The sequence below is a fragment of the Penicillium griseofulvum genome, assembly GCF_001561935.1.
Source record: "Penicillium griseofulvum strain PG3 chromosome Unknown contig_84, whole genome shotgun sequence".
Lineage (NCBI taxonomy): Eukaryota > Fungi > Ascomycota > Eurotiomycetes > Eurotiales > Aspergillaceae > Penicillium > Penicillium griseofulvum.
Window position 1 is genome coordinate 176,685 of NW_024467475.1, and position 18,990 is coordinate 195,674.

At 49.8% G+C, this 18,990-nt stretch overlaps 10 protein-coding genes across 10 annotated transcripts; 6 read left to right on the forward strand and 4 right to left on the reverse strand.

The window, feature by feature from the left end:
- Positions 1 to 467: 467 nt before the first annotated feature.
- On the forward strand, positions 468 to 1,292 carry PGRI_046170 (uncharacterized protein; the record flags this gene model as incomplete). Its single annotated transcript, XM_040792330.1, has 4 exons — positions 468 to 608; positions 672 to 715; positions 904 to 1,105; positions 1,242 to 1,292. The coding sequence occupies 4 exons, from the start codon at positions 468 to 470 to the stop codon at positions 1,290 to 1,292; spliced, it is 438 nt and encodes a 145-aa protein (XP_040644297.1).
- A 460-nt stretch (positions 1,293 to 1,752) lies between these two features.
- On the reverse strand, positions 1,753 to 4,816 carry pmt1 (protein mannosyltransferase 1; the record flags this gene model as incomplete). The annotated part of the gene is made up of 4 exons (XM_040792331.1): positions 1,753 to 2,292; positions 2,386 to 3,849; positions 3,909 to 4,482; positions 4,557 to 4,816. 4 exons carry the CDS (start codon positions 4,814 to 4,816, stop codon positions 1,753 to 1,755), a joined length of 2,838 nt encoding a protein of 945 aa, XP_040644298.1.
- A 767-nt stretch (positions 4,817 to 5,583) lies between these two features.
- Positions 5,584 to 7,128, forward strand: PGRI_046190 (SURP domain-containing protein; the record flags this gene model as incomplete). The annotated part of the gene is made up of 1 exon (XM_040792332.1): positions 5,584 to 7,128. The coding sequence occupies one exon, from the start codon at positions 5,584 to 5,586 to the stop codon at positions 7,126 to 7,128; it is 1,545 nt and encodes a 514-aa protein (XP_040644299.1).
- Positions 7,129 to 7,977: 849 nt separating this feature from the next.
- On the reverse strand, positions 7,978 to 10,142 carry PGRI_046200 (guanine nucleotide exchange factor SEC2; the record flags this gene model as incomplete). The annotated part of the gene is made up of 3 exons (XM_040792333.1): positions 7,978 to 9,402; positions 9,458 to 10,079; positions 10,135 to 10,142. 3 exons carry the CDS (start codon positions 10,140 to 10,142, stop codon positions 7,978 to 7,980), a joined length of 2,055 nt encoding a protein of 684 aa, XP_040644300.1.
- Positions 10,143 to 11,308: 1,166 nt separating this feature from the next.
- On the forward strand, positions 11,309 to 11,949 carry PGRI_046210 (DNA-binding protein; the record flags this gene model as incomplete). Its single annotated transcript, XM_040792334.1, has 4 exons — positions 11,309 to 11,332; positions 11,391 to 11,485; positions 11,540 to 11,550; positions 11,666 to 11,949. 4 exons carry the CDS (start codon positions 11,309 to 11,311, stop codon positions 11,947 to 11,949), a joined length of 414 nt encoding a protein of 137 aa, XP_040644301.1.
- A 273-nt stretch (positions 11,950 to 12,222) lies between these two features.
- On the reverse strand, positions 12,223 to 13,150 carry coq4 (ubiquinone biosynthesis protein COQ4; the record flags this gene model as incomplete). The annotated part of the gene is made up of 2 exons (XM_040792335.1): positions 12,223 to 12,872; positions 12,943 to 13,150. The coding sequence occupies 2 exons, from the start codon at positions 13,148 to 13,150 to the stop codon at positions 12,223 to 12,225; spliced, it is 858 nt and encodes a 285-aa protein (XP_040644302.1).
- A 381-nt stretch (positions 13,151 to 13,531) lies between these two features.
- On the forward strand, positions 13,532 to 15,083 carry PGRI_046230 (uncharacterized protein; the record flags this gene model as incomplete). The annotated part of the gene is made up of 5 exons (XM_040792336.1): positions 13,532 to 13,672; positions 13,735 to 14,325; positions 14,386 to 14,503; positions 14,565 to 14,679; positions 14,762 to 15,083. The coding sequence occupies 5 exons, from the start codon at positions 13,532 to 13,534 to the stop codon at positions 15,081 to 15,083; spliced, it is 1,287 nt and encodes a 428-aa protein (XP_040644303.1).
- Positions 15,084 to 15,202: 119 nt separating this feature from the next.
- PGRI_046240 (ketopantoate reductase family protein) lies at positions 15,203 to 16,522 on the reverse strand (the record flags this gene model as incomplete). Its single annotated transcript, XM_040792337.1, has 1 exon — positions 15,203 to 16,522. The coding sequence occupies one exon, from the start codon at positions 16,520 to 16,522 to the stop codon at positions 15,203 to 15,205; it is 1,320 nt and encodes a 439-aa protein (XP_040644304.1).
- Positions 16,523 to 16,852: 330 nt separating this feature from the next.
- On the forward strand, positions 16,853 to 17,679 carry PGRI_046250 (Sas10/Utp3/C1D family protein; the record flags this gene model as incomplete). Its single annotated transcript, XM_040792338.1, has 3 exons — positions 16,853 to 17,033; positions 17,086 to 17,252; positions 17,308 to 17,679. The coding sequence occupies 3 exons, from the start codon at positions 16,853 to 16,855 to the stop codon at positions 17,677 to 17,679; spliced, it is 720 nt and encodes a 239-aa protein (XP_040644305.1).
- A 649-nt stretch (positions 17,680 to 18,328) lies between these two features.
- On the forward strand, positions 18,329 to 18,982 carry PGRI_046260 (coiled-coil-helix-coiled-coil-helix domain-containing protein; the record flags this gene model as incomplete). Its single annotated transcript, XM_040792339.1, has 3 exons — positions 18,329 to 18,540; positions 18,639 to 18,891; positions 18,950 to 18,982. 3 exons carry the CDS (start codon positions 18,329 to 18,331, stop codon positions 18,980 to 18,982), a joined length of 498 nt encoding a protein of 165 aa, XP_040644306.1.
- Positions 18,983 to 18,990: the final 8 nt, after the last annotated feature.

Here is an 18,990-nt window from a genome sequence, read left to right on the forward strand (position 1 = left end):
AGAAAAAGGAGTGACGATAGAGCCGAGACAAGGTCCGATGAGTGAAAGTGAATAAATGGATCAATCAAGGTCCTATAGTTCCATTAGTCTTAATTTCAATGCTGAGTTCCACTGACAAACGCGCCGCAAAGCCCGGGCCAAGATGCAGAGCCCCTGATGGAGAAAACCGGAACAACATACCACTGGCATAAACAACGATAGAGAGACCAAACAAATAGTAAAGACCGATTACATCACAGAAATCACCGAGATGATCGTATATCAGCAAATCGAATCATTCGAGCCACTGAATATCAACCAACAGGAAGCTCGAAAGTTTGGACCCAGATTGCTTGAACCGGTGATGAGTCAGCGTCACCTGATATGCCGGCAACATCATTCGATGTTCATGATTCTCTCCCACTACCCCGTCTACAGTTCTCCACCCACGAATTCTGCTTCCAACGCACGCTCAAATTGCTGCAACCATGTCCTCAATTGCTGCTCTGGCTACCCGCCGGGCTCTGACCCGCCAGTCCCTCCTCCGCGCTCCCCCGCGCCGCTTCGGCTCTTCCAAGGTCGAGGAGGCCAGCCTCGACAAGGCCCCCAAGCGTGATCCCGAGCTCTATGTACGGATCCCACAAAGCCATTGAACAACGCCAGAGCTTTTGTTCTAATTATTGTGCTTTTAGGTCCTTCTCGGTGTCATGTCGGGTGCTTTCCTGATTGCCGGATGGTGAGCATCCCTCCCGAAATTGCCCTACAATGCCTCATGCCCAATTTCGCCCCATTTGCGCCATTGTGACGTATCAGCATTTCTTCGGGATTTTGCTCGATCTACCTAGAACCCTCAATGGCGCATACACATACAATAGAAAGCAAGGAGCACGGTCGCTAATCAATTCGGTATTCGCGAGAATATAGGTACTTCGGCCGCAAGCCCACCTCCGTGAACTCTGAGAGCAACGTTCGCATTGGCGAGAGCGCTATGCCCTGGCATGGCGAGTCCGAGGATGGCAAGGTCTACAAGTACCAGTACCACCCTCACGGTGACAAGAGCCAGCCCCTCCGCGCTGCTCCCAGCGCCATGAACACTGTCATTGTTCCCAATGTCACCCTGCCCGAGGTATGAGTTCCCTGGACCTTTTCATTTTATGCCATACATGGGATTGCTCCAGAACATAGTTCGGAGTGCTATGTGTGTGGTGTGATCGCATTGGCTGTTCTGGAGGGAAATGCTGACATTAGTTTCTTTCTAATAGGATCTCCACGAGAGATTCAACAAGTACGGCAAGGAGGAATGGGACTACTAGATGGCTATTGACTAGCCCAAAGAAGTACCTTAAGAAGTTGAATGAAGCGAACCACCGTTTCTTGCGGCCGGCTGCTGTACACTAAGATCGGGGAGAGGACTGCGTGAACTTGCCATTTGGATAGCAAGAGATTTGTGCATAGTATCCGTATTCAGATAAAGAGTCAATCGGGAATAGGTCTCTATCTTGCGTTACATCCGTATCCTGCCGGCTTGGTTATAATGTTGAATTAACAATCTATGTGGAATCATCTAACAAACCAGTTGCATAAAGGTTAAAATAAAAGATCGCCAACTACATTTGGTGTTACGATATATATAGCCCAGAATCTGCAGATATCAGTGTCAATTATAGCAACACGAAAGAAAAAGCTAATAGAGAAATAGACAAGTACTCTATGGAGTCTCATTATACATGGCAGAATCCGCTCTCCTCTTACACTTTATCTTCCACACGACCACTATTTAGTGGCCTCATTGCCCTCACTGGCAGGCTTAGCCTCCATGGAGCTAGACTGCTCGACAGAGCGCTCGTTGTCACCAGCCACAGACGCCGGGCTCTCGGGGGCCACGGAGTCCGCGGGAGCGCTGCCAGTCTCAGGATTCTGGCCTTGCACATCCGGGTGCGGGGGCGCGAGCTGGCCATCGACGACGGGGACATCGTGGGCATTCTCCATAGGCGGACCAGGTTCATAGCGAGTCTCAAACTTCACCTTACCTTCTGCTCGGAGAGAGGCTACCAGGTTCTCATCAAGGACTTTGCCGTTCTGATCGCGGTACTCAACACGCGCCATGGAGCCTTTGATCTTGGGCTCTGTGACGGCCGCCGGGTCTGAGGCTTGGGCAGCTTCATCTACAGGCTCATTTGCAGGCTCATTTGCAGCCTCATGTGCAGGCTCTTGGGCCTGGACTGGTGGCGGTGGGGGTGGTGCTTGGGCTACGGTTGTAGGGGCAGCCACAGGTGTCACGTTTGGCACATATTGAGTGATATATTGGCTCAACTAGTGGCATTTAAAAGTCAATGTTAGTCGTGGTCTCGAAAGTCGATTCGTTCAATAACCTCTTCGAGGTGGTCTCCATTCCGGAACACTTACGTCGTTGTGGAAGGTGGTGCAGTCGAAATCCCAGGATCCGAGAAGCTTCACCTGGTTGCAGGCATCCCTAGTCCAGGGGTTGCCATACACGAGTGGAGCGTAGAGGGTGAACACAACAACGCTGAGACCCAGGAAGATTGCCATTAGAGCCTTGCCGATTAGGGGCTTCGACGCAAGCCCGAGGCTCTTAATTCGGTTTGTGAGGAAATCAAGTTCTTGGCATAGAACCATGATAGCAAAGTAAAGAGCGGGAAGATAGTGGTGCAAGAACAGCTGGCGCGCCATGAGGTAGAACGGGAAGTAGTGGAAGAACCAGCCTAAAACGCTGGTGCCAACCTCGTAGTCAAAGCGCTTGAACGAAGCGTGCTTGTAGTCACCGCAGCTTCGCTGCCACCGAACGATGGAGAGAGCCTTGAAAATGAGATAGATTCCAATGGCAAGAGTGCTCGACCACCAAGTGAGCGGGTTTCCGAGGAGGTAGATTTGGCGGTTATCTTTGCCCCAGAAGTTGATACCACGAAGGAGGGTGGGCCAGGAGGGCGGACGAGAATCCCAGGCGTGGGATTCAACCAAGCCTGCGTTGGTGGTCCACATAACCTTCTGCAATTCCCAGAACTTGCCCAAGAAGCCGGGGTTCCGGTAGTTGACTCGCTCGGCGTCTGGGGCCATAGCAGGGTGCTGGTTGGACTCGATATACCAAACGCTATTGGGAAGAGTACCACCCTTTGCACACGTCACTTCCTGCTGCTCATATCCCCAGTCCGGAAGCTTGACCTTGTGGGAGAACAGGACACAGCCAGTCATGACATGCACCAGCTTGAACTTGGACTGGATGGTCCGCAGGCGCTTCTTCGATTCAGGAGTCTCGGACATGGATTTAACAATCTCGACCCTCCATAGGTCGTTGGCATCACCAGGGAAACCTTCGTACCCGTAGGCAGAGACCTCATACTGCCAGTCGGCCTCTGTCACTGGAGGGCGCTCATCATGCGAGTGAATTCTTCGGTGAGTGATGACGTGGTAAAGTCTGATAGTCGAACCATCCTCAACGAAACCAGGAGCAGTCAAGTTATCCCAAGCGAACGGGCCTTCGACCTGTCCATATGGTCCAAGAGGCTGACTTGAGTTCTCCAAGAGGAACAAGTTGTTTTCGTCCTTGTGAGGGTAGAGCGTGATTTGCTGTTGCTTGCTACCCGTTGGGTACATGTGAGGGTGGGAGTGCAGATAGCCGCCCTGCGTGTTCAGATGGCGGAGGCTGACTCGAGATCCAAAGGAGACATCTGCGGGAACATCTTGCATAGACTTTGAGTTCAAAGTTGCCTGGAATTCCGATGACATGAAGCCGTCACCTTCTCCGGGGTTAACCAAGCATGCAAAGTGAATGGCAAACATGGCAAGGTAGAAGCCCATGGGAATGACAATGAGGCAGAAGACCCGGGCAAAGAAATGCTTGAGCCACAAACGCTGCAACAATCCTCTGGTTAGCATAAAATACGGCTTGATCTGAATCTGGAAACACATACCGGTGTGACATTTTTAGAATCACCCAATAGTACCCACAACTGGAGAGCCGTGAGAGATCCAACCCAAGCCATAGTGAACAGACCAACCCACTTCACGCTCAGGGTGGCGCCAAGAGAAAGACCGGTACACACCAGCCAGAACCACCATGGACCGCGGAAGGCATGGGTCGGTCCGAGCTCTTGTTGGTTGGTGAAACAGTTAAACGCCAAAGCTGTCAGGGCAGTGAAGAAAATCAATGGAGAGTCAAGCAGAATCAGACGAGACTGAGTGACCAAGGCGTTGTCAAAGATAACAAGACCGGCACCTAGTAGTGAAGTCGAAGTTCGGCACCCGGTAACTTTCAGGGTGAGGAACATCAATGGGACAGTCAAAACACCCAGGATGGCTGGGAGCATGCGCATTGCCACATAGGGAACACCGGGCTCCAAATAATCCTTGCCAATATCCTTGAAGTCGAAGTTTCCGTCAAAACCAGCCAGCCAGCCAGCCAGAGTAAGCAGCAGTTTAGCCAGCGGGGGGTGCACATCCATAAAGAACCTTCCCTTGATGTATTTGGAAGCAAATCCACCGAAGCTGTTCAACAACGAATCATTAGTGTCTGTTTGTTTTTATTTCGATTTATAACACAAGGTCAGCCGAGAACGTACTGGACTTCATCGAAGACCACGCTGGTGGGTTGATAAATTCTGAATAGACGAACAGCCGCGGCTATCAGAGTCACCAGAACAATGAGCTTATAGTCCGAGCTGGGGAGTTTGAAGATATCATTGTTCTTCACTCCATCCGAGGCGTACGTCCGAGGGACTGCCAAAGGCTTGCGGCTCTTGGGTTTGGGCGACCGGCTGGGCGAGCGCCTACCACGGCTTTGCGGCCGTACGGCCAGTGTATCTTTCGCTTTCTGACCCATCTTGTTTCGATACAGGTGTTAAACGACGTCAGCGGTTCAGGAGAACGGCGCGGGAGTCGAGATGCCGAGGGGAAACGATAGGAGAATTGCGTGTAGTTTAGTTATGGTTTAAATCGTTAATGAGAGGCTTCTCAGGGTTCAATGGACGAGTGGCTGTCGAGAGCTGCTTTCGGCCTCGAGCTGTCAACCGTTCAAAGGCTTCAGGCACCACACCAATTAATGATCGTGTAACAATGAGGAAAAAGGCCCCATGACAGGGAGATAAGAGATTAAAGAAAAAAAAAAAGGCTGTTGAAGAGAGAGTAAGAAAGAAAAGAAAAACAGGATGTTGAAAGACAAGAACAGAAGTGAACACAAATGGACGAAAGCGTTCAGGTCCACCTTGAGGCCAGATCAACGGCGGCTGTGGAGGACAACATGTGAGCAGCCCCCTAGTTTTTTTCGTTTCCCCCCAGTATTGTACCAATCTTTACTAGTGGGATTTCATGTTAAAATCCTATAATTGTTGATATCTACATATGTAAAAAGAATAATTCTATCTGATGACTATAGAAGAAAAAAAAAGTAAACATTCCCTATCTGGCTGCATTTCAGTGGAGAAGGACAAAATGCAGACATGGCCGCGCACGGGATACACCGCCACTGTAATGTGCCACTGTACTGCCACTGTGGCGGTAAACACTGTGGCTAGTGAAGCTAGTCAGCAAGTCTTAGATCCATTATCGCGGTCCTACTCCCCCCATCTCTTCATATCCTCACCATTCACAATGGACCCATCCAATGGAACCACACCTCGCCCAGAGGGATCTGAGGGGGCTTTAAAGCCCCCAGAGGGCATGGTTCTTCCCCCCAAGGATATCCGAAAAGCCATCGAGACTACCGCAAGCTATGTCGTTCGCCATAAAGGCACATTTGAAGACCGTATCCGCCAGAAGGAAAAGAACAACTACAAATTCTCCTTTTTGACACCTGGAGATGCCTATGAGCCCTACTATCAATGGTATACGGCTGAGTACAAAGCAGGGCGAGTAGCGGGATTAGCTGGGCGAGCTGGCGAGTCTGTTGCCGCCGCGGAACCCGAAAAGCCCAAGGGGCCACCCCAACCGTCTTCGTTCCACTTCTCGGCGCGTATGCCTATTATCAATGCGCAGGATTTGGACGTCGTCAAGCTCACGGCATTGTTTGTCGCAAAGCGGGGAAAGTCATTCATGACTGCCCTGTCGCAGCGCGAGGCCAGAAATTTCCAATTCGACTTCTTACGGCCACAGCATAGTCTCTACCAATTCTTCACTCGATTGGTCGACCAATATACTATCTTGCTTCGCGCCGAGGGCATCGACGAAGCAACTTCGGCCACGAAAAGAATTGCTGAACTGGAGCGAAATGCAAAGAACAAATTCAATGTCATGGAGCGTGCTAAGCAGCGCGCAGAGTGGGTGAAATATCAGCGAAAACAGAAGCAAGAGAAGGAAGAGCAAAGTGAACAGGAGCGTATTGAGTATGCTCAGATCGACTGGCACGACTTTGTCGTCGTTGAAACCGTCGAGTTCACCGAGCACGACGACCACGCGGACTTGCCACCGCCGACCTCAGCCAATGACCTGCAATCTGCCTCTCTCGAGCAAAGAGCAGCGCTCTCCCTCAACACACGACGCATCGAGGAAGCGATGCCCACCGGCCTCGACGAACCTGTCTACTACAACGCCTACCCAGTTCAAACCCCACCCATGCACGCCCCGCAACCTTCGGCCTCGCCTTACCCAGCAAGCCCCTATCACCCAACAGGCCAGTATCCCAACGCAGAAGAAGAACAGCGCATCCGCGAGCGGACCCAATCGCGCGATCAAGCCGCCGCTGCCCAGGCAGCAGCCATCCCAGGCCAACAGCCAATGCGCATCCGTTCAGATTACGTGCCCCGAGCCCAGGCCCGTCGTCAACAAGCTCAGATGGCGATTTGCCCTTACTGCAACCAGAAAGTACCGTTCCCCGAACTGGACGAGCACATCCGTATCGAGCTACTCGATCCGCGCTGGAAAGAGCAGCGTGCGAAGGCCGAAGCTCGCAGTGCCACCACCAACCTGTCCACCGTCGACGTGGTCAATAACCTCAAACGCCTTGCAAGTCAACGCAGCGACGTCTTCGATCCTGCCCCCGTCGACCCGGAGGAAGATCGCCGCAAGCGAATGGCCATAGGTGTCGATGGCTCCGCTGGTCCACAGAACCCGAATGCTGGCCCGCCTGGCGTGCACAACCCCCAGAGTATGAATATCGAAGACCAGCTCAGACATATTCATCAGCTTGCGAAGAAATGATATCCCCACGGCTAGGGTTAGTATCCGGTTCCGGCTTATATAGCTACATGAAATCCAGTCAGGATGTTCTCGTCTAATTGAGGTTTTTTAGGGGTTCTCGATTTCGAAAATACTTTTCTGCCATTTGTGGAGTTCGGGAGGAATGAAATCTGGATGAGCCTTTTTTCTGTTTGTGTACAATAGCCCTCTTTTACTCTAGCCTCACGAAACATCTTGTCTGATCTATACTTCTTTCCGTGCTATTATTAGCTTGAATCTGTCTAGATACCATAGTAGTACTGATTCTTTGGACATTAGTAACTAGCATATGTTGCCCAGGTGTTCGTATCTTCTAAGGTATACTATTCCAATAGCACGTATCGTCTATTTATGCAATTTGATTCAAATTCATCTATCATTTAACACAATGCTTCCACCAATGCGGCCCAAGACCAGCATTACCGCGAGTCAAAATTGGGAACGAACAGAAAAAGGTAAAAAAGAAGAATAGAAAACAGCGAAGATCCATAATGCCACCACTTGGTCCAAATATCCGCGGGGAAAAAAAGAAGGGGAAAACAAAACGGATTATTATGTATGCGTAGTCAGAAGTGAAAAGGTTGATAATAATACAAGAAGCCAGACCACTGAAGAGCATCAAAGGTGTACTCCAAGGTGATTAAAGGCGGAGGTAGAAGCAGAAGCAGAAGCCATGATGTCAAAAGGGTAGGTCTGTATCAACGGAGAAAGTAGAGGATAATTAAGTGACTGAAGAATGCGATGCCAAAAGGGGAAGACATTAGGCGGATCATAAAATGCTGGGTAAACCGTGTAGTCATTTAGCTCGTGTTGATCGCTGATCAACCGAGTTCAAGGGTTGCTCAGACCATTGGGTCTGGCAATATCTGTGTCTGTGTCTCGACTAGGAGCGATTGAGAGCTCGTTGGAGACGGGTGGTGTGGAGTTGGCATCCACGTCAGCGCTAGCTTCTTCATAAACGCTTGCTGCTGAATCGATAGAAAAACGCTTACGTTCCGAGCCACTCAAGGAAGGAGCATCGTCCCTGTCATATATAGAACTTTGAGGTCGAGGGAGATCAGGGTGGGTTATGTGCTCTGTGACTGGTGTTTCCGGGGCGAGTTGGTCTGCCGCTGGAGATACTTTCTCCGTCCTCGGCTCGAGGTAAGTAACGTCCACGGGATGGAGATACCGGTCATCATCGTTCTCGGCGCCGGTATTGAACTCTGGACTGGCCGGCTCCGCCTCTGGTTCGCTTGGACGATTGCACAAGGGGACGATGCCTCCTCCGATACGGGACCAGAACATCCTCTCTCTAAGACGGACGGTCTCGTCCCAAATTTCCTTTTCTTCTTCGATATCACCAGCCCGAAGATGTCCGTCGAGGATGAGACGCAAGTAACCAGTGAACTCGCAACACGAGCGGACTCTTTCCAAGCAGAGAAGACAAAGTGAATACCTTTGAGCCGTCTCACTATCTGACGTTCGGAAACGATGGGTTCTCTCGTTAGGCGTGCCGGGTCTGCGTTCACCACAGACAGAGCAGGGGAATTCGAATTTTTTGGATGATGGGGGCATTGGCTCCACGACAAGACTGCCTTCGCAGATAGAACTTAGAACGGTACGTCGGGTCAACCACGAGATCCCAGGCGCTAGATCTAGTCTCAATGTAGGTTCAATATCCTCCATAAGCACCCGCTTGTAGAAACGAGTTTCCTTCAAGGCAAAATGCGATCCTGTTGTGGAAGACGTGCTCCCATTTGGGGAATGAGTAAACCCTTTGGTGGGTGATGAGGTCGACGACGGAGATCCTCCACTAGCAAAGCTTGCCAGACCCATTACGTTCAGGCCTCCATATGATCCACTAGCAGCGCGGCTAGGGGGTTTGGAACTCCGAGAAAGTACTAACAAATCGCGGAAATCCTCATATGCCTGCAAGTCTGTCCGACATACCATGCGGAGGAACTGCGGGAAACTAGTGGAAGGACCCGGAGTGAACTCCTCGGGGTCGCCAATCAATATAGGAACAGGGCCAAGCTCAGGCTCTTGATTACTAGAACTTTGCGCTTGTGAGGGTCCATCCGGGGAGGATGGAGTGGGAGTGGGACGACCTTCCACGTCATCTTTGTGGATATTCATCGCTTGCATGGCAGACTTTAGCTCAGCAAGCTGGTCCTGGTGTGATGCGAGGAGCAACTCGGTGTCTTTGACTTGTGAACGCAACTGCTCATTCTTCTTCTCCACCGCCTCACGTTCAATCTTAGCCGCAGCCACCATCTAAAACAGTGTTAGAATTTAGTTTAAGAGGCATATGCTAAATTATATTACCAACCTTGTTGGCTTCTTCAAAAAGAGCGGCAGTAAGAGTTTCCACTTCTTGCTCAATAGTCTTCTTGCCCTTTTCAGCGGCGAGACGTTGGATCGTTTCTTCCGCTAGCGTATCCCGTAATTGCGAAATTTCGCGATCAGAATCGAGCTTTTTGATATAGACTTTGTTATCGATGTCCCGCCGGTATTTCTCATTCTGGAACTCCAGAGCTTGAATCTTGCCTTGGGCTAGCTCTAGCTCCTGACGGGTAGCAACCAGGTTGTCATCGAGATTTGTTTGGTTGTTGATGGCCTGGATCAGTTTCACAGACAATGCTGCTACTTCATTGCTCAAATCGGGGTGCTGAGACGATGACGTCGAATGTGAGACCTCCGACCCGACCATCAATCGCGGGTCCTGCAAGGTGCTGAAACTGCTTTCATCAAATCCAGAATTATGTGTCACATTGGAAGCATTGGAAGACGCGATGTCGGAGAGATTGGTAGTGGATTTCGCTTTAATGACGGTTCGGTCAGAAGATAACGACGGGTGCTCAGAGGAGAGCGACCTCTTGTGGCGCGGAATCATGTTGGATGGGGAGAAGAAACTATGATGGGAGGTTTGAAAGGCAATTAAACTGCCCCACCTAAAGTGTCAATAACTTAAATTCCCTAAAAAGGACATGCTGATGGATAACTTACTCGGCCATGGTGAGTGACGTAGAAGGCGTCCGGAATGTGAGGCAAGAGATGGTTCGCTCGTCAGACCAAAAATCACGTCCAGATAAACTCCGGTAGACGAGTTTCTATCCACGCCATTCACACCAAACAAGTATTAGAATAGAAAGGTCGCGCGTGCGAGTCGATACACGAGTACGGAATAGGCTGAAAGATAACCCAGATCCGGATTTAGGAGTGAGGAGAGACGGATGGCTGAAGACACAACAGAAATGAATGTACTGAAGGTCAAGAAAAAGATTGAATTGCCACAAACAGGATCGGAAATATCAGCCTGTTGGGGGTTGTCAAGGGAGTTCGATGTTGAATGCGAGGGCGAATGAAAGCTTAGTCACCCTGAGATGATGCAGGTGCCCAGATGCAGATGCTCAGGTGCAGATGCTCAGGTGCCCAGATGGAATGAACCTTGAAAAGAAGTAAATTGCAATGTAAAGAAGAGGGAAGAGACAAGAGGGAAAAAGGCGGGGGAGAAATGCATTGCCACCCGGAGGATGTGATAGCCCCGGGGAATAGGAGCTAAACCTGAAGCTATCGATCGGTGCTCCGTAGGTAATTTACTTTCTACGTTTTTTAGTGGCTGCCTATATATTCCCCATGTGATAGGCGCCTATGTACTTCTTATCACACTGTCTGAATAATAGATGAAACATGCCTAGGTGTTGAAATAGACAGCCGGTGTACAGAGTACAGAGTAGTTTGAAATATATCCAAGTTCCACGTGTAATTCAATGTTCCCCAGGTACTAGGAGACTTCAGAATCGCAATAGCATTTTAACATAAAATACTATAGAATATGGTACTAGACAGTCTTTATTATTCAATCTATTCAATCTATTTCCACCTATTTCTTTCCGATATTATCAATATTCTATATTGTTGGTCTACTATGATAGATGAGGCTGACTTTATACCAAATATATAGTTTATAATTGAACATTTGAACCCATACAATTAAATTATTGAATTGAATTCTATAATTCCTCTTGAAGTACCCAACTACACCGTTGTATATAGTCCAAAACTGCCTCCGGAATGGAAGGTTGTTGCACCCCTCAGGCGAAGTGGGGTTCACCGAATTATTCCTCGACTCTTCAACATTTGTTCAATCCAAATCCCTCTCTCGATTTAAATACCCACTATGGCAGACGCAGAGCTAGAAGAGGTTAGTTAGCCTTATCATGAGAGGGGCTCTTCGACTCCGATACTAAGAGAGGAAACAGATCCGACGAGCTCGTCTCGCACAACTTCAGCAACAAGGACCACGTGGAGGTGGTCCAGCCGGTCAGGACGGTGGCGAGCAGGCACAGCAGAGGAAGTAAGTGTTGGAACAAATCGCAAGAATTTGCTGTATGCTAATGAACCCAACCAGGCAAGCGGAGGGTACGTCTCCTAGATCGAACGTTCTTAGTTCATTCGCATTCGGACCCAAGCAACCTTTCAAGGTTGGAACGTCCTTATATTGCTGCATTACTAATCCATCTTTGATTTATTATAGCAGAGCAACGCGCTTCGATCTTAATGCAAATCCTTGACCCCGCCGCTGCCGATCGCCTGGGCCGCATCCGCCTCGTTAAGGAATCGCGCGCAACCGATATCGAGAACCGCCTCATCATGCTCGCCCAGTCTGGACAGTTACGGTCAAAGGTAACCGAGGAACAGCTCAAGGAGTTGTTGGGAGCTGTTGCCGAGAACCAGCGCAAAGAGGAGGAGGAGCACAAAATTGTTTTCACGCGCCGCAAAGGTGGGTGGGATGACGATGATGATCTTTTGGACCTGTAAGGGTCACATACAATGTGATCTATGACCATCTTGTTTATTGCATTCGGATACCTCTGTTGGTATCCGCTCATGGGCCACTGGGAAAATCTACTTTCAGGCGTTATGGACCTTATGGTCCCTCCTTTTCTTTTACACTATTTTGCAGCTGGGTTGAATTAGGGCAATCAGCCTCGCATATGCGTTGCGCATCCGTGATATGGTTTACAACGATCCAGTAATCATACAACTCTCCCTATCTTCGAGATCCATCGCTCCGACAGCACCCAATCTAGATCAGCTCGAAGCCTGTTGCTGTCTCTCTTTTTCCCGCTTCTGCTGCTGCCGAATCATCTTCCGAATTTCTCTTAGATCCGGTGGACGCTCAATATTCAGCTCAGCTCTAAGCTCATCCACATCCTTCTCCAGCACCTCCTCCCAATAAACATTGATAAGCTCTTTACTCCCCAGCCCACTGCGGATAGCCCACGGGAGATGTAATGAGAGGAACCGCTCTTTTTCAGCGGGCTTCATCCGCACAAAGGCGAATAGACTCAGTCCTGTCATGGGAAGAAGTGTATTCAGGAACTCGAGCGCCTTGAGAGCCAGCTCACCCTCCACAAAAATCGGTAGACCCGTCACTGCGTGGTAGAAGTCATGGCATTCGCGGTATCGCTGCATGACATATGCACATTCTTCATTGTCGATGTACTGAACGTTATCTCGAGTGTCAGGGGAAACGCCCTCGCGATCTAACCATTTGGCGTATGTCCGGCCGACGGAGTTCTCGGGGAGGGTGCGGAGATGGGCCATTTTGAGGGTTTGGGAAGTGATGCGAGGACGATCGCGGAGAATGCGGCGCCCTGTTGGATCTGAGAGCATGGCATCGCGTAGTCGGTATATGAAAAATGGTGTTGCGGTGGCTTCGCCCAAAGCCGCAATGAGATCTATAGAGTATCATATTAGATCGTGAGCTGAGATTCTATACTGACCGTGTAGGAAATCATATCCACGCACCTGCTCTTCTAGGGTTGATAAGAGATCCAATTGCTGAGCCTACAGCAAGAGCCCCTCGTTCAATAGTAGTCAATGGGACATGGCCAGGGTAGTTTGGTGGTGGGCGGTTCAGAACGGAGAAGGGCCGTAGAGCGCTTGCAGCTGATAGGTTTGGGCTGGCAGCCAAGGCTCGAAGCTCAATTGCTCCACGCCTCCCAATTACCGACATTATGAATCCCAAAGCCAAAGCAAATTGTGCATGATCTGGAACGAAAGCTGAAGTGAAAGTAGAAGTGGTATGATTATCAGATCGGCAGGGACAGCACAAGTGGTTGTTGTGCCTCTCCGTACTTTGCGATAACGCCTCTATCGCCGATAACCTATCAGCTCCACATTGTACAGTGAATTTCAGACACACATCGACGGCCATTGACACTGCTGAATATTTTCTTTAGGCGTTTTTGTCTTGAGAGAACAGGATAATAGGACAGGACCCACTGAAGGTGTGCTCCAGCGAATGTATATCCCTCTAACTGAATCTCTATTTTGTAGTATATGCTGACTAGGGCAGCATTTCAAAGTCTGCCAAGAAGCACAAAAATTATCTAATATGAAGCCACAATGGTGGCCTGGGCAAGAACACGAAGCCTTCACTGAGTGGGCAATTTCAAATGGCATAGACACCAACTCGGTGACCCCAGCCCGGTTCCAAGGACGTGGGCTGGGAATGATGGCTACCCGGAATATCAAAGTATGAAACTCCAGATCTATATCCACTCATTTCTATAAGTAACTTACCGAGTATCTGTTCAGAAAGGAGAACTTGTCCTCCAAGTGCCGACGCATTTGATGCTTAGGGTCGAAGATATCCCTTCCACTTTTATCGACAGACTCCCAGAAGATATTGCTGTACATGCTGTTCTGGCGGCATATCTCACGCACGGTGCACCAGATGAACTGTCAAAATACGAACTATGGCGAAAGTCATGGCCCAGCCGAAAAGACTTCGAAGACAGCATGCCGATTCTGTGGCCAACCGTCCTGGGAGGACCGCAGTTGCCCACCAGTAAAGATGACGCCCCAACCGACTCTGAGCAGCCATGTCTTCTTACCCCGTCACTCTCAGGACGCTGGAATAGCCTACATCCAGGCTCGAAGACGAGGAAATACAGCCCAGACTACCAGAACATTATTTCGCAGCAGGCTCATCGCCTGCGCAAAGCATGGACGGATGTCATTTCTGCCTTCCCGGATACCAACTGGGAGACATTCTCATACAACTGGCTCATTGTGAATACGAGGAGCTTCTATTGGCTTGGCGATGGAAAAGAAACCCCGGAAGATCCTAATGATGCGATGGGGCTGGTGCCTTTCGCTGATTACTTCAATCATGCGGATGTTGCCGTACGTGCTCCGTCTGAATTTCATGTTATATTGCCCGAGCTAACGCAGATATGGAAACAGCGAGATGTCAAATTTGATGAGAATACATATGAATTTCGTGCTACGAAAGATTATGAGGAGGGCGAGGAAGTGTTCATGAACTATGGCAGCCACCCGAATGATACATTACTAGCAGAATGTGAGAAAGTTATCATCTTCTTCTCTTCGACGTACTAACATCCTCCCTCCCCTTTCTATAGATGGCTTCTTTCTTGATGTAAATGAAGCAGATTCAATCTACCTTGACGATATCGTTTTCCGGGACATTCAATCCGCCGAACAGCAAGAGGAGTTGTGGCTGAATCAATATTATGGGTATGTGGTTTGATTTGATACTTGACATGACAATGCGCATTTCCCACGCATTATATACAGTCCTCCACTGACACAGCGCTAGTAACTACCAAGTTACTCCCCATGGACCCTGTTACCGCACAGAGGTCGCTGCATGCCTGACTTATATGAAGGAGGAGGATTGGCGGAACCATGTTCTTGGAGGCCAAACACAGGGCTTAGATGAGAGTCGATCTGAGGCCACCATCAAGAGGTGGATTCTGACATATGCCGCAGAGGCAGATGCAACCATAACTGCGCTGCAGAAGGCCATGGAACTCAACACCACAGTTCAAGCACATCGTTCAAAAGCAGATATGTTGCTGAGACGGTGGAGGCAGATCAAGGATCTCTGCGAAAATGCGGTCAAAACTGTCGCTGTATAGAGATTCTCCGCAAAGAATTTAGATAATTGTTGGAATTTTTTGACCTGCTTTCACACAGAGCGGTATGGCAAGGACCCAAGGTAGAGTAAGAATTCGACAGAATAGATAGTCCAGAGCTGTTAAATGGGAGGCTCATTGGTAGAGATGACATTGTCGAGATCAAGAGGAATCGCGCCAGCTTCACGGCTCCGATGGGTAGCCGCTTTGGCAGCGACCAAATGCTTGATCATGTAGTTAAGTGCGCATTTAATGCCCAGTTCTTCACCGCGGCGCACAATCCATCCGTTGAAGTATTCAATCTCTGTCAATCTTCTCTGGTTGATATCTTGCTGCATCGAACTGTGGTTCTTAGCCGTGTTGCTTGCGATGTTCACGACCAAACGACGCAGGCGCTCTGGGGAGAAGCGATCCTCGATGCCCGGGATACCTTGCAGTTCAGGAAGAGCACAGATGACGGCAGAGATCTCAAAGAGTAGCAGCCGCATGACACGGGTAAAACTGAACGAGTATAGGATTTCGCCATTGGTACAGTCGCTCAGCGCAGTCAGGGGATTTATGACACAGTTCACTGCCAATTTCTCAAGTTGATATTGTAATAGACCCGCCGGCGTATCAGCCACAGCGACCAAGGGTGGAGTGAGAGTCAAGAGGCGCAGAAGATATTTTGTGGATGGCGCCCATGTGTGGTCGGCTTCTGGCGTTGTGGGAGAGACACTGGGATCTCCGACTGGGCTAAGGATTGTGGTACCAACTCCCAGGTGAGAAATCTTGAACGAGTCATTCCTACCCAGACCATGGCTGAAGACTGTCTGGATGTAATGTGGCCGATTGTTGGGATCTGGGAAAACATTTTGATTGATGGAGTCGAGCACACCCATGCCATTATGGACAAGACAAATGGTCGAGTCTTTAGTCAAGCGGTGGCTAATGTCTTTGATGGCAAGCTCCGTGTGATGCGCCTTGGTGCAAATAATCAAGCACTCGATGGGACCATTGTCTGGCAGAGACTGGGGCTCGGAATCGAACGAGGGCCGCTTGTCAACAGGCGGCATTGTATACCATCTTCCTTCCTCGTCCACTGTTTCAACATCAAACCCCGTTCTAACATCGTCAAGACCATGTGTGCTGACAGAGATTTGTCCCCTTTTCCGAACAAAGGCTTGGTAGAGATAGTCATTGTGCAAGCAGATTGTGATTGGAGGTGGTGACCGTCGCGTGGCTAAAGAATGAGCAAAGAAGCAACCTAGATTTCCCATTCCGAGGATATGCACTCGTCCTGACAGGGGTGTTTTAGTATCATGGTTGACCTCATCCAACTCTTCCTTCCATGTTGAGATAAATCGTGTGTTTGGCCCGCTATAGATCTGAAACCGCGACCGCAAACATGTATCAAGAAAACCAGTCCTCCACAAAGAACGGGGCCTAAATGTCGACTGCATTCTGAGAGCTCCGAGGAAAAGCTCCCCGAGATATCCGATTGAGTTGCAAGTATGCGTTTGGCGACGGGAGGTCAGATGGGTTGGTGGGGTATCGGGTTTTATGTCGTGGGTATTGTCAAGCAGATAAGAGCCCGGCCACTGGTGTGTCCACCAAGGCCTATTTTTAAACAATCAAGCAATTGTTGGATATGCACGAGTTCTCGGCGATCTCAGTTGCGCAGACGATGATCGGTCCAGAATCCACACCGCCCGTTTCCACCGCCCCAGTTGGACCCGTCCTATTTTTTTCTTAGATCAAGCAATTTCTCATCTACACCACACCTCACCGCCATGGACCCAACCGACCTACTGCCGCTGCTTGAACAGCTGGACGACAATGTCGATGATTTGGAGGAAGTGCTCCAGCCAATTTTGGCTACCACTCTCCTCAAAAGCTCAAACAAATTGCCTGTTATGGACAAAGCAAAACTTCACGTGTTGATCACCTACACACTAGAATCACTAATTTTCTGTACGTCGCACTACAGTCTACACGCTTTACTTATACTAATGAAATTTGACAGCTTATCTGCGGCTCCATGGTGTGGATGCGAAGCAGCACCCAGTGTTCCGGGAACTGACCCGTGTGAAGCAGTACTTTGAAAAGATCAAGGTTCTGGAGACTGAGCCCGAGGAACGACACATGGCCCTTGATAAGGCAGCTGCAGGCAGATTTATCAAACATGGTCTTGTGAGTGTTGACTTCTTCTATTGTACTGCAATATTTACTGACTAAATCTACACAGGCTGGGAATGATAAGTATGACTTGGAACGGGCAGAAAAACAGGCCAAAGAGCGAGCTCGTGCCCAGTTCAAAGCAGACATGCTCGCTCGCAAGGGCATCGAGTCTTCCAAAGCACAATCTAATAACGACTCTGACGATGACGATTCTGAAGGCGGCGTGGAAGTTGCAACAGCAGCAGAGCCTCAGGTTGATACAAACATCGCCGGAAAGGCCGAGAAGAAGGATCGCAAATTGAAATCCAGGGGAGAAGATAAATCAGAAAGCAGCAAGGCGAAGAAGGAGAGGAAAATCAGCAAGGCAACACTGAAAGAAGAGAAGAAGGAGCGACGGGCGAAGAAGGAGGAGCTTCGAAAAGCTCGAAAGGCCCAATGAATGCATTGCGCCCCAGCTAGTTGGAACTAAGTACGGACTGCCTCTGCGCCTCGAATGCTAAGGACGGACTGCCGGGCAGTCTCAAAGCATAGCATTGGTTATGCATCATCATTATCAGAAACATCCAGCGACATGACATGCATTGTCGAATCTAATCATCGCTTTGCTGAATCTGTCCGGTCATGAGCTTCCATTTAGATGGATGTCTCGGCCATCTTGAGACCACAATGAGTGGCTCTATGTACTATGTACGAGACTTAGATGTCTCCATGAATCAAGATACCCTTCCGCAATGGGAGCTACAACCAGCTCCGCGATACACTTTATGCACAAGCTAGTAGATGAAACCGAGTATTCCTTTCCAAGAGATAATTTGCACACATCCATTCTATCGCTCTTAATAGCACATGCTAGTAATTCCCGTATCTCCGCGACGGCCAACCGGCACCGTAATGTCCGATCCACGTGACAGGCACCGACCAATCATCATCCGCATAGCTCCAAGGTTTGCATCGGAGTTTGCCTCACTGGCCGAACTTACTCATCTTCTAGCTTCTTCTTTCTCCACTAGCCTTTATACTTATATCAGCTTGCATATCTTCACTTCCCTTTTACATTCGTCCAAACAAACCCACACATAACCATAAAAATGCCTCGCCAACAACGCCGTGCCGCTCCCACCCCTGCGCGCAGCGCTCCCAGCCGCCCTACCGCCGCTCCTGCTCGGCCCGCGGCTGCTCCCTCGCAGCAGCAGTCGCAGCCTCACTCGACCGCCGCTCACCCCCCACAGGCCCAGCAGGCTCCTCCTGTGCAGCAGAGTGCCGGCCCTGGACTATTTGGCCAGATGGCCTCGACCGCAGCGTAAGTTCTAGGTCCGGCTTTGTGGCTGGTTCCCCCGATATAATCCGGGGTTAGTATCAACTTTTCCGACATACGTGCTAACGGTCATTTTGATACAGTGGTGTTGCTGTCGGTTCCTCCATCGGCCATGCCATCGGTGGCTTCTTCGGCGGTGGCTCCAGCGCCCCCGCTGAGGCCCAGCAGGCCGCCCCTGTTCAGTCCCAGGCTATGGACAACGGTCTTTACCAGAGCAACGCTGCCCAGACCTCTTACGAGAACCCTGCCTGTGAGGTTGATGTCCGCAACTTCCGCACTTGCATGGATGAGAACCAGGGTAACTTGGGTATTTGCGGTTGGTACCTTGACCAGCTGGTATGTTTACACTTCTGTTTTTCTCTACTTTTTTTCAATACATACTAATGTCCTGCAGAAAGCCTGCCAGGCTGCCGCCAAACCTTACTAAGGGTTTGA